The 13,333-nt window shown below is 42.2% G+C and overlaps 1 protein-coding gene across 1 annotated transcript; it reads left to right on the plus strand.

The window, feature by feature from the left end:
- Nucleotides 1-1,149: 1,149 nt before the first annotated feature.
- smarcc1a (SWI/SNF related, matrix associated, actin dependent regulator of chromatin, subfamily c, member 1a) lies at nucleotides 1,150-13,333 on the plus strand. Its single transcript, XM_060862363.1, has 28 exons — nucleotides 1,150-1,416; nucleotides 2,500-2,619; nucleotides 2,876-2,961; nucleotides 3,082-3,163; nucleotides 3,307-3,399; nucleotides 3,484-3,553; nucleotides 4,025-4,094; nucleotides 4,412-4,487; nucleotides 4,905-5,030; nucleotides 5,511-5,629; nucleotides 5,732-5,859; nucleotides 6,006-6,065; nucleotides 6,242-6,279; nucleotides 6,427-6,548; nucleotides 7,135-7,206; nucleotides 7,440-7,553; nucleotides 7,637-7,790; nucleotides 8,003-8,113; nucleotides 8,293-8,352; nucleotides 8,448-8,706; nucleotides 9,099-9,260; nucleotides 10,040-10,095; nucleotides 10,366-10,516; nucleotides 10,698-10,858; nucleotides 11,200-11,334; nucleotides 11,436-11,733; nucleotides 11,913-12,050; nucleotides 12,223-13,333. The coding sequence occupies exons 1-28, from the start codon at nucleotides 1,222-1,224 to the stop codon at nucleotides 12,327-12,329; spliced, it is 3,363 nt and encodes a 1,120-aa protein (XP_060718346.1). The 5' UTR covers nucleotides 1,150-1,221; the 3' UTR covers nucleotides 12,330-13,333.

The raw sequence follows: 13,333 nt of genomic DNA on the forward strand, positions 1-13,333 counted from the left end.
TGTTGTTATTTAACACAATAAAACCTGCACGCTGAGACATGGTGGCGTTTTTATTTAACATTAATATTAGTATTTCTGTCCGGTTAGATCAGACAGTCTGATCATTCTTCTGTTGCTTAGTTTCAGCCTGTTGATCCTTTTCTCACAGGAGTTTTGTGTGTTTTTTTTTACACCATTCTGTGTAAACTTTAGACTGTTGTGTGTGAAAAGTTGCAGAAATACTGAAATCATCTTCTGATGATTCATGTGAACATTAGCTAAAGATCTTGACCTCTTATTCAACTCCAAAACTACAAGGACAAAGAAAACACCATAAAAAAGAGAAGTAACTGAATAAAGACCATTAATAAGTTCTATACACTCAACAGAACATGACTTTTTAAAAATTATTATTATTTCAGGTTGTCTTGACGGCCAATTAGGCTTTTAAAAGAGTCACACTGAAAGTAAAACATTTTAATTGGCTCCCAATTTCCACTAAAATAACGAGCAACTGCACTAATTGGTGTGTTTATTAATCAGGATGATCGTTAATGCAGAGATATTGCTTTAAAACTGATTACAGAGACATCTAGTGGCCAAAATCGACTATTGCAGGGGTTCAATATTGCGTTATTAACTGTTGTGTCCACTAGATGTCGCTTTTTGGATTATGTTTATAATACCATTGTTCCGCTTCTTCTTATATGTACAGTACTGTGGATTACATGCGGATATTAACGATTATATAAAAACATAAATCAGAGAAATAAACATAATTTAAACCAGATCTATTTATTTATTTATTTAATCAAAGCGCACCAAATCGTAGAACATTGTGATGAATTATTCGAGAATCCGCAGTTACAGTGTAAATGCCCGGATGAGACCTCGGGCTTTGATTTGTCCAGACGAACCGCGGTGCTTTCTGGGACACGTAGTTTGCATAAAGGACTACAAAGACTAGCACGAGCCTCGAGTCTATATATTATTCCAATGATATGTGAACGTGTTGCATGCATTTATTTATTTGTTTAAATCGATTTACAACGTAACATCTCTTTAAACCGACGCTTTTAAACATCTCATTATAATTAGTTTGTCTAATCAAGGCTCACTTCAAGGCTTACTTCCTCCTTCTGTGTGACGTAAAGACTGGAGAAACGCGCGCATGCGCAGATCCCTTTTCAGCTTTTTGCACGGTTAGCTTCATGGTGTAGCGTCTCGCTGTGAGAGGAAACAATGGCGACTGCTGGAACTGCGGCGACTGCGGCGGGCGGCACGGGCTCGGGTGGATCAGCGGCCGCTCAGGCGGGGCCTGGTGCTTCGGTGGGCCGGAAAAAGGATGGAGGGCCGTCGGCTAAGTTTTGGGAGAGTTCTGAAACGGTTTCTCAGCTCGAGACGGTTCGTCTGTGGACCGGGAAACACTACAAAAAGGTTAGCTGGGTGACGCTAAAGCTAAACTAGCTGTTGTGTGTGGGGCGGCGTCCCAATCGGAGTTGTGCTTCACTACATAGTGAGTGTGGCTCATTATGTCCGCCCCCTCTGTAGGGCACCTGAGTGAGGGAGCACCGAGGGATTTGGGTGGTGACCCGAGATAAACCGCGCTAACTAGTCCGTTTTACCGTATGTTCTGCTTTATGTGGTGAAAATACGGTTTATTTGTCTCTAATTAATATGAAGTGTTATTATAAAGGAGCTTCATCTGTACTAATTACTAACCTAAAGCATTTAACTAAGTGTGTAAAATATCCCCCTGAGCTTAAACTGCGTCTTTAGGTCATTTATTAACGCCTTTTTATTACAAAATGATTGTTATATTTTATATTATAGACTTATATTTTGTCAGAGTTTAATGAAGTTGTAGGAAACTGATTTAGTACGTTTTAAAGTGTAGCAGCAGAATTCTGTAACCTGGTCGACGTGTGTTTACATCTTTATACACGAAAAGTAATCTTTTATAAATATTAAACTCTCACAGAAAAGATAATAATCATTTGATGCCGTAAACGTCTGAAATTATTGAGTTTTTACAGAGGACTGAAATTAGCAAATTGCTAACAACAACTAGTCTTTATCCATCAGCCATCCTACAGAAGCCCGCCTTCTTAATAGCGATTGGCTACTTTTATACCTCTTCTGCGCTGCCATTGGTTATTCTTTTAGTAGTGATCTAACGATAGCCAATCATGAGTTTGTATTCATGAGGTACTGCTAGCAAAGCCTAGGTTAGGGGGCGCGATTATTATTAGGGGGTTGACTGTTAGACCTCCTGTTATAGTGTGTGTGTGTGTGTGTGTATATATAACTTACACACACAAACATATATACACACACGTTTGTGTGAGTGTATGTATTCACACACACACATATATAATATAATATAATATAATATATATATATAACTTACACACACACAAACATGTATAATATATATATATATATATATATATATATATATATATATATATACATTCATATAAACACCATACTGCCATTTTTGTCTTTGATCTTTTGCAGTATGTCCAGACCGACTCTCCATCTTGTAAATCATTGGCGGGGCTGGTGGTTCAACTTCTTCAGTTTCAGGAGGATGCGTTTGGACGCAGAGTGAGCAATCCAGCCCTCACTAAACTGCCCGTAAGTCAGCACACAAACTCAGTTTGTTTTTTTTTTAGACCGCTGTGTTTGAGATCATTATGGGTCACTGCATGTGATCAGTGCGTCTCTGTGCCGTGTTACGTGATCATCTCTCTGATAAGTGTAGCACACACAAGTTGTGGTTCACGCAACACCATCCACATGCAATAGTCTCTTTATGAGATCTTTATGAGAGAATAGAATCTTTGAGATTCTGCTGTACTGCTGACTTACAATGGTCTGTTTTGTGTTTTAGGCAAAAAGTTTCTTGGACTTTAAAGCAGGTGGAGCTCTGTGTCACATCCTGGGATCTGCTTACAAGTTTAAAAGTGAACAGGGATGGTGAGTTACCATGTTATCATGGAAGTGTGCTGATGTTACATTACATTTTTTCCCTCTTGCTTATGTGTGCGCGCTCTCTCTCTCTCTCTCTCTCTCTCTCTCTCTCTCTCTCTCTCTCAGGCGACGGTTCGATCTGCAGAATCCATCCAGGATGGACAGAAATGTGGAGATGTTCATGAATATTGAGAAGACTCTTGCACAGGTAAGATATACACCCGAGATCATCTCTATTGACTAGTGTAGTGCACGTGTTAGTGATGCATTATAGGGTGGTTTAAGGTTGTGTACTTTTAAATTCTCGAGTCCTTTGGAGGAAAAATTTGTGTGTAATGTTCTGTTATGCAGAATAACTGTCTGACTCGACCGAACGTGTACATTGCGTCCGATGTGGACCAAAAACAGGCCAGCAAACTGAAAGACATCATCAAGAGACATCAGGTCAGAGAACTCAAGTGTGTGTAGTGTATGTTACCATTGCAGCACGGTTCTGGTTCTGATTGTAAACCGTTTCTTATTTATTAGGGCTCCATCACAGAGGATAAATCCAAAGCCACACACATTATCTGTCCATCTCCAGCTCAGACGGAGGAAGGTGAGTTTCAACACACACACACACACACACACACACACACAGAGAGAGAGACTGGTCATGTTATTGGTATTACTTTGTTTTATTTAAATATATGAAGCATTTTTTATATCTAATATTATGAACTGTACAGATGTAATTAGTGTTTGTGTGCTGTGCTGCTCAGCCAAAAGGAACCCGTTGCTCTGTTTAGTTTTGTGTTGTGTCCTGTAGATAAAGTAAAAATCAGCAGTGTGACGTATTTACAACAGGAGCAGATTAAAGAAGGAAAATGTTTTTAGTTCACACTCGCATCGCTGTGGTGGGCTGTAGGATGAGTCAGTAAACGCTGTACAGTTTTCTATCGGTCATAACAGTAAAACTCAGCTGTGATGAAACGGTCTGCTTTTCCCTGTGGTTCCGTGTAAGAGCTGTGTGATTACTACAGCTGATTTCTTCACTGAGGAAATGAAACAAAACGTGTGATTTTTCCAGAGGAGTGGCTGCGTCCTGTCATGCGCAAAGACAAACAGGTGCTGGTTCACTGGGGGAATTATCCAGACAGGTGTGTAACTCACACACACACACACACTCATATACACACTCATATACACACTAAGAGCTGCTGTTCACACAAAGGCTGAGTGTGAAATGTCTTATTAAATTTTGGTGTACAATCTTCATTTAGCTGAATGTGACAGTCCAAGGTTCCAGCTTTTACAGTTGCAGTCGTAGTGCTTAAGGTTATTTTACCCCTTGCTAAAGATAAAATTAGTGTGTTAATTCAGTCATGCTGGGATTTCAAACACACCTCGTATTTTGGGTTTGGGGTAACACTAGTTATTCTAAGTGTTTCTCAGTGCTGTTTTACTGTGTGTGCAGTTATGATACCTGGGTTTCCACAAGCGATGTAGACGGTGAAGTCGAGGATCCTCCGAGCTCAGAGAAACCATGGAGGGTGAGAAGATTCCTAAAGTCCCAACACACACTGTCCTGTTCACTTATCAGTAAAGATCAGTTCAGCTCACTGTTATTGCCCTGTTTGATCAAGGTTAAATTTACTTATTAGTTTCCTGTATTACAGGAAACCTATTTCTGTCCCTGCCTTTGTGGCTTTGTGCTTACTGTTAATATGTGAGTTTTAGTGCTCTTAGGAGACGTGTAAAAATCTATTATGCATGTATAATCCAGCCCAAATAGATCTAATGCATGTACTGAAAAAATGTCCCTGTGGAAAAGAGACATGGGAGATGAATTCTGTGTACTATATAATTAAGACCGTGCTGTTTATAGGATGAGGTTAATCACACGGGTTTAAAATGGCACATGAGTTTCTTTTTTATTTGTTTATTTATTTGGACCTCGCACGCTCCAGGTGCATGTAAAGTGGGTCCTGGACACGGACGCCTTTAACGAGTGGATGAATGAGGTGGATTATGAAGTAGATGAGAACAGGAAGCTGGTGAACGTCCGCCAGCGCATCTTCCTTAAAGAGGAGGAGGTAAGCTAACAGCTGGATGTGATCCACACTCGACTGCTGAGGTCGAAGTACCTTTGTCTTCCAACACTGTATAACACAGCCCTCGTGTGTGTGTGTGTTTGTGTGTGTAAAAAAACACTGCACACTCCTACTTTATAAACTAGTATCTAAAGAAGAAAGAATCGTAATGCCTCCTGTGTAATCTGTGATCCTTAACGACTCGCGTTTAGTTTTTACAGATCAGTAACAATGGAGTGATTAAACTTGTGTGTGTGTTGAAGCCGTGTTGGAAGGCAGCGAGTGTTTGTGTTGTGTTTAGTGATTGACAGATCAGGCCTCCATCATCCATCTGTTTCACCCAGACACTTTCCACCTTTCCTCATCCTCCCTTTCCTCTGACCCTTTTCTTCCTGCTGTGTGTGAAACCGTTCCATTCTCTCGCTCATTCTTGCATTCTTTCGCTCTCTCATCCCTCATCCTGTTGCTGTGGTTACTGATCAGTCTTCCCGTACACCTGATCGTAAGGAGCGAAAGTCTCTGGCTGGAGGGAAGAAGAGGCGACGTTCCCCGTCCCCCCCGAGCACCCCTGCAGAGTCCCGCAAGAAGGGCAGCAAGAAAGGGTACTTGTGTGCGCGCACACACACACAAACACACACACATACACACACACAGGGTTAGAACAGAGTTCACAATCAATCTTGTATTTGTCCCTGTGGATTCAGGAACACTGGGCCACACTGGAAGCGCAGAGGTCATCGTGATGATGATGAACAGGATGAAGATCTCACCAAGGACATGGAGGATCCATCTCCTGTTCCAGGAATGGAGGAGGTTTCGCTGCCTAAAAATGGTTAGAATCTGTCTGCACACACACGATTATTTACTCTGTTCCAGTCCCAGTAAATGTTATTCATGTTTAAAGTGGGTGAAGACGCACATCAGCTTCAGCTCTCTGTGGAACTAAACACGTTGTTGTTGCTGATGGTTTTTCTGCAGTTAATCAGAAGAAGGACAGTGAGAATGCACCAGTGAAAGGAGGAACCATGGCAGATTTAGGTGAGAGCGCCCCCTGTCTGCATACATTTAAATAAATCAGCACAGTTGTGTTAAAAAGTAAAACATCATTTATTGCAGTGTTTACATAAACAAAGGATATTTATTAGTGTGAATGTGACATTATTCCTGTCAGAACAGATCTGTTAATGCTTCCTCTCTGTTTCACACTCATTCAGATGAGCAGGAAGATGGCTCTGTGGGCTCTGGGGGGAAGGTAGGAGGTGTGTGTGTGTGTGCGTGTGTGTGTGTGTGGATCAGTGCACTGTTCATTTTGTGATACAGATGTGGTAATGTAGTGAAAACAGCACAGTTGCTCAACCAAAGGGGGGTGTGTGTGTGTGTGTGTGTGTGTGTGTGACAGGACGATGATGAACAAGGCAGAATTGAAGTAAATCGTCTCATGGACTCTAGCGAGGATAACGTGACTGAGCAAACACATCACATCATCATTCCCAGCTACTCCGCCTGGTTTGACTACAACTCGTAAGAGATTCTCTCATATGCCGTGTGTGTGTGTGTGTGTGTGTGTGTGTGTGTTGAGAGCTTTTAAATAAAAAATATCTCAAATATTTAATTTTTTCTAAAATCCATTACAGACTGAGCAGCTGATCTTGATGAGCATCTGTACTCATGATCTTGTGTTAAAATGATCTTATTTACTCATCATTATTTATTATAGAACATTTTAATTTTACATAAAATAAGTCTTACAGATATTAAATTAATTCTTGAACAGTTCTTTTAGACACACTACTATGTTATCATGTGTGTAAGAGAATTGTGAAGGGAGGTGTGGATAATATCACCTCATAACAGCCTTATCACTGTTTCTGATATACATCAGATCACATTTAGTGTTAAACTCTGAGGGCAAATGATCTGTCTGTTTTCCATCAATAATATTACCCTGATATCAGAAGCTCTCTTAGTATTGTTATTTTATTTGTTTTGGGGGGAGATGAACTGTGTGTGTGTCTGTGTGTGTGTGTGTGTCTGTGTGTGTGTGTGTGTGTGTGTGTGTGTGTGTGTGTGTGTGTGTGTCTGTCTGTGTGTGTGTGTGTGATCCCAGGATTCATGAGATAGAGAGACGAGCCTTACCAGAGTTCTTCAACGGGAAAAACAAGTCTAAATCCCCAGAGATGTGAGTTTCATTTAGTTTTATTCAAACTCACTGAGTTCTAATTGTCTTTATAAATGTGTTCTCAGTGAAACTGTGTACTTTAACCCTGTTATAATAATAATAATAATAATAATAATAATAATAATATATAATAATAAACCTCAGTGTTTGTGTATTTGTTGCTGCATCATTAACTGCACTGATTTATACACAAACTCCACCTCATGTCTCTCTCTAACATGTCGTCGTTTTAGATATCTGGCGTATCGTAACTTCATGATCGATACGTACCGGCTGAACCCTCAGGAATACCTCACGTCCACCTCCTGCAGACGCAACCTCACTGGAGACGTGTGTGCTGTCATGAGGTACTTATAAACCGTGTGTTTGTGCATATATACAGTACGTGTGTATAAAACCTGTTATTAATCTGTCAGTAACTGTGTGTCAGGGTGCATGCCTTTCTGGAGCAGTGGGGTCTCATTAACTATCAGGTGGATGCAGACAGCAGGCCGATGCCGATGGGTCCTCCACCCACACCACACTTTAATGTCCTGGCTGATACCCCATCAGGGCTCGTTCCTCTACACCATCGCCCCCCACAGGTCAGCATGCACACACACAGCTTCCTTTTTGTTATAAATCTTTTGTTATAACTCTGCACGCTTTTGAGGCGAGCTGAATGATCTTGTATTACATTTACCAGTCAGTAAAGTTTAACTCTTACACATCTGACCAACTGAAGTGACTTATTGTGATTTGTTAGATATTTATTTGGTGAAAAATAAAAATAAAATGAATTTATTTTGTGTGTCAGGTTCCCTCAGCTCAGCAGATGCTCAACTTCCCAGAGAAAAGCAAAGAAAAACCAACAGACCTTCAGAATTTTGGCCTCAGGACAGATATGTACTCCAAGAAGAATCCTAAGGTGAGCTCTTAACTCTGAAGGTGAACACATGAACATTTAGATAAAGTTAACTTATAAAGCTACAGGCTGGAAAATCACAGATCACTTCAGCAATCCGGATTCTTGCAGCTTTCACGGCGTTTCAGACGTCGTAGCTGTAGAATAAAATGTCTAAACGTTTGTCTGTACGTGTGTTCCAGAGTAAAGGAGGAAGTGGAACACGAGAATGGACTGAGCAAGAAACTCTTCTGCTGTTAGAGGTGACCTGGTCAAACTCCTACCTCTGAGTTTCTTCTAGCAGTGAGAGAGATTTTTTATAATAAGTTAATATTGGATTCTTTTCTGAATGCTTCAGGCCCTGGAGATGTACAAGGACGATTGGAACAAGGTTTCCGAGCACGTTGGGAGTCGGACACAAGACGAGTGCATCCTTCACTTCCTGCGTCTGCCCATCGAGGACCCGTACCTAGAGAGTTCAGAGGCTTCTCTTGGACCACTCGCCTATCAGCCCGTCCCTTTCAGCCAATCAGGAAATCCTGTCATGAGCACTGTGGCCTTTCTTGCGTCCGTGGTGGACCCCAGAGTGGCTGCGGCTGCTGCTAAGGCTGCTCTTGGTGTGTGTGAGAATGAATATGGGACAAATTAATATATGACCATAGTGCATGTACACCGTTTATCTTCTCCTCTAGATCATCGTTGTCCTAGTCCACTTTCTAGTGCATTAAATAATGTAGTTACATCTAAGTGCAATTTAATTTATAGCCTTTAAGAAGCGCTTACTGCATATTATGTACTCTGTGCTTTATTTATTGATATTCATACTACTGTGTCAAAGTATAATTAACCATTTTGTTCCTATGGTTACGACGTGTGATACTGTTTAGTGTTGTGGTGTAAAGGGACCAAGTTTCCGTGGTGATTTAACACCTAGCTAACAGTTCATATTCCAGAAGTGTTAAAAAGTTGCACGAGAATTGTTTTTATTTGAGCGTGTGTGTGTGTTTAGAGGAGTTCTCCCGTGTGAGAGAGGAAGTCCCAGCTGAGCTGGTTGAGGCTCATGTAAAGAAAGTGCAGGAAGCAGCGAAGAGCACAGGGAAAGTTGACCCCTCCTATGGCCTGGAGAGTAGCGGCATTGCAGGAACAGCACCAGAGGAACTGGAGAAAACTGGTATGAATCTGTACTAATGTATAAGATGCATTTGATGTTGATCAGAGCTGTTGGAGGAAGATCCATATAACTTACTCAAACCGGAGCTGTTACAGTGGCACTGTGTCCTGTTATACTAGTCCTTAACACCAGGGGGCATCATTGTGTACAAATGACACGCTGAACAGAAACAATGAATTTGTTTGTTATATAATTAATTTGAACCTTGTTGATATGCAGCACGGTTTGAATGTGATTATATAATCTAATGTTTTAAATCTTTACACTTGGATAGCACCACTGGAGTAAGATTATATACAGTTCTGTTAAAGGTTGTTCAAGACGTGTTATAAGCCTGCGTAATTAACTGTGCTTATAATTAGCACTGTGTGGTCTTATGCTGTAGGTTTGTCTTCACATGCTGGCTGAGACCAGTTAGTTTAACAGTAGATGAAATTAGGTAGATAAATGTTTAAGTCAATTATCCACATCATATGTTAACGTCACCTACGTCTGCGTATCGAAAGCATAATAGTCAGAGTAAAGTTTGGACTTCCTCGAGCCAAGCGTGTGAAATCTGCCAGTACCAAAAGTCTGGAGCTGATACTACAAACATATTGGTCTGGTGTCACACATCAGCTTCTGGTCAGGATTGATCTGGCTGCAGTACATTCACTCTTGTGTATTGAATTGAATATTAAAGTTTATCAACGGGGAGGCGGAGAAACGGGGTGTGATGGAATAAAAAAGGGAACCGACTGAGACATGACATTTAATGATGGATGTGATGTGTTCCTCAGAAACCACGGAAACGGAGAAGATGGAAACTGATTCAGAGTCTCAGCAGGGAGAGAAGGTGAGCATGTGGACATTATAGATATCTATAGAGCTTCTCTACGTTTGTTTAGTGCACGCACACTAATCTGGTCATCTTTATTAATAAACTCTACAGTCAGGGGATGACCCTAAGATCCACAGGGTCTAGTTGTTATGGTGTTTTTCTTACAATCAGAAACTCCGTTCAGTTGTTAAAGAATCTTTGAAAATTGTATAAAGTACACGTTCTGTTATCAGTGTAGAAATGTCTGTGGTGTGTGTTTGTGTTTGTTTGTGTTTGTGTTTGTAGACCGAGTCCAAGGACGAAACTGAGAAAGTGAGTGAAGCAGCAGAGAAACCAGCAGAGGGAGAGAAAGTGAAGAGCGAGACTGCAGAGAAACCTGAGGGTGAGGAAGACGAGAGCGATGGACCAGAGACGAAGGAAGCGAGTGCTGCAGATGGTAACATTCACTTTAAATTGAGCGAGTTTTATAGACTTTAACTGAGAGCCCTTAAAATATATATTTATATATATCACTGTCTGCAGTTGGCATTTGTTTAGTGTGTATTAGAAGAAGGTTGTGGATGAGTTACCATGATGAGCATGTGTGTGATCTGGTGTCACACACTTTATGACTTCAGAGAAAGAAAAGGAGGAGGGTATGGAGGTGATGGAGGGAGGGAAGGAGGGAGAGGAAATGACAACAGAGGAGGGCAAGAAGAAGCTGGAGCTTGATATCGGAGAGGGAAACATCGCCACTGCTGCAGCTGCTGCTCTCGCCTCTGCTGCCACCAAGGCTAAGGTAAAACACACATACATGCGTGTACACACACACACACACACACACACACACACACCCCACACACAGAGACACAGACACACACCCCACACACAGACACAAGAGCAAACTGCTGGAATTAAAACATGCTTCAACAAACAGTGTAACTGCTGTTTTTGGTTCCCCATGCTGGAGTATTAGAGGTCCCACAGACACTATGGAGCTGATCCTCACACTGAAGTTTTATAATTCTCAGCTTACAGAAAGTGGGGGTGCAGTCTGAACATATGTTTTATGGTTAGTGCAGAAAACACCAGTGTCTGTGTTCGAACCAGTTTGTGAACACGTGTGTCACTGCATTTCAGCACTTGGCAGCGGTGGAAGAGAGAAAGATCAAGTCTCTGGTGGCTCTGCTGGTGGAGACACAGATGAAGAAGTTAGAGATTAAACTGCGTCACTTTGAGGAGTTGGAGACTATCATGGATCGAGAGAAAGAGGCGGTGAGGGATCTGTTTTAACTCAGTAATAATGTTTAAATATGTTAAATCTGTGTTTGTGTCTTTCTCCATCTCTCACTGTGACTCGCTTGTGCCCTCTACAGCTGGAGTTGCAGAGGCAGCAGTTGCTGACTGAAAGACAGGCGTTCCACATGGAGCAGCTTAAGTATGCAGAGATGAAAGCACGTCAGCAAATGGAGCAACAGGCGGCGGCGGCGGCTGCAGCTCAGCACGGGCAGCTAGCACCGCCCTCACATCTTGGAGCCCCTGCGCAAGGACACGGTGCTCCTCTTCCTCATGGTGTACCACCACCATCTCAAATACCACCATCAGGTATGAACCCTGGGCCTGGATTTCCCACAATGCCCCACCTCATGGGACCCCACCATCCCCCACAGACAGGTCAGCACACACCTGCACACTGTAGTGTATGTTCTAAACAAACATATTGATGCCTGTTTTAAAGTGATCTAGATTTTAGGTTCAGGTCTGTGTGTCTGTGTGTGTGTCTGTGTGTGTGTCTGTGTCTGTGTCTGTGTCTGTGTGTGTCTGTGTGTGTCTGTGTGTGTGTGTCTGTGCAGGGCCGATGGCTGGACCAGGGCAGCCCATGCCTGGCCGTATGATGCCTGGTGCGCCCCCTGTGGCAATGCCTGGAGCTCCACCAGGTGTGATGCCTCCTATGATGGGCTCCAGACACCCCGGAGCTCTAAACGGCATGTGTAAGTGTTTATTATTCTACAGTGCTGATGAAACTGAGCTCTGCCAGTGATGCAGCTTTATATTCATGTATCAGCTCTTACATTTTAAGAGGAACATCTCCTTCACAGGTACCATGATGTAATAACATGTAAACAGAAACTTCAGGGTCCTTATTGTTCTTTATGTTTACAGACCCTGGTCCTCCTGCTCCTCCTCCTCCTTCGTCTTCTACTGCACAGCCTGATGGGATACCGCCAGCTCCAGCAACCTCACTTCCTGTGCGCTCATCTGAAAACTAACCCACACACATACATATCTCTCTGTATTTTAACGCAGCTCCTGACATCTCCTCTAACACGTTTATGGACCACACACACACACACACACACACACTCTCCCTTATCTTAACTGGCTGTAAATGGTGTGACCTTGTGCTACTGATACACACTTGACACTGTTAACTCAGAGCTGGTAAACAGCTCCTGTGTGTGTGTGTGTGTGTGTGTGTGTGTGTGTGTGTGTGGCAGTCAAGCTGAGCTTCTTTTCTTCCTAATCTCTTAAAATCTACCTCTCTGCTGGAGTGTGTGTTTTATGACGTGCTGTGGCTTGTAACACAATAGAGATTAATATAAGACACACTTTCTCTTAACACACGTGCACACACAAACTGAGTCCTAGAGGGGTGTGTGGGTGTGTGTGGGGGGGGGGTGTGTGTGTGTGTGTTTGGCCTCTAGAGCTCCTGAGCTCCTAAAATACTTCTGCTTTACTCTACCTCTGTTTCTACTACCTCTCCCTCCCTCTCTCTTTCCCTCCCTCTCTATCTCTTGTTGTTCCTATTATCTATTTATTTCTTTTCTTTCTTTGCTCTCATCTGTTCATCTTTCTCTTGTCTTTTCCTCTATTTGTGCTTCATTTGCTTTTTTCTCTCTGCCCATGTGACTGCTGCGTTACTGCTGTGTGGAGGTTGGTTTTTATCCTCCTTTTCCTCAGGTGATCACATTTCCCACACTACACCACAGCGTGCGTGTACACACACACACACACACACACACACACACACTTGTGTAGAGCTTCCACACTGTACTGTTCTGTGAGACAGGAGCTGTCTCTCTCTCTCTCTCTCTCTCTCTCTCTCTCTCATTGCTTCATGGCTGTGTATGAGTTTAAGCTTGATGTTGATGATGATGTATTTTTAAGAGAATAAACTTTGTGTAGATGCCTCTGTTCCTGGCACATTGAGCTTTTTAACCTGTAAGAGGTACTGAAACCCTGAAATAAACTGCTGTGGCCCTTTTTATATGCA

The sequence above is a fragment of the Tachysurus vachellii genome, chromosome 25 (genome assembly GCF_030014155.1).
Source record: "Tachysurus vachellii isolate PV-2020 chromosome 25, HZAU_Pvac_v1, whole genome shotgun sequence".
Classification (NCBI taxonomy): domain Eukaryota; kingdom Metazoa; phylum Chordata; class Actinopteri; order Siluriformes; family Bagridae; genus Tachysurus; species Tachysurus vachellii.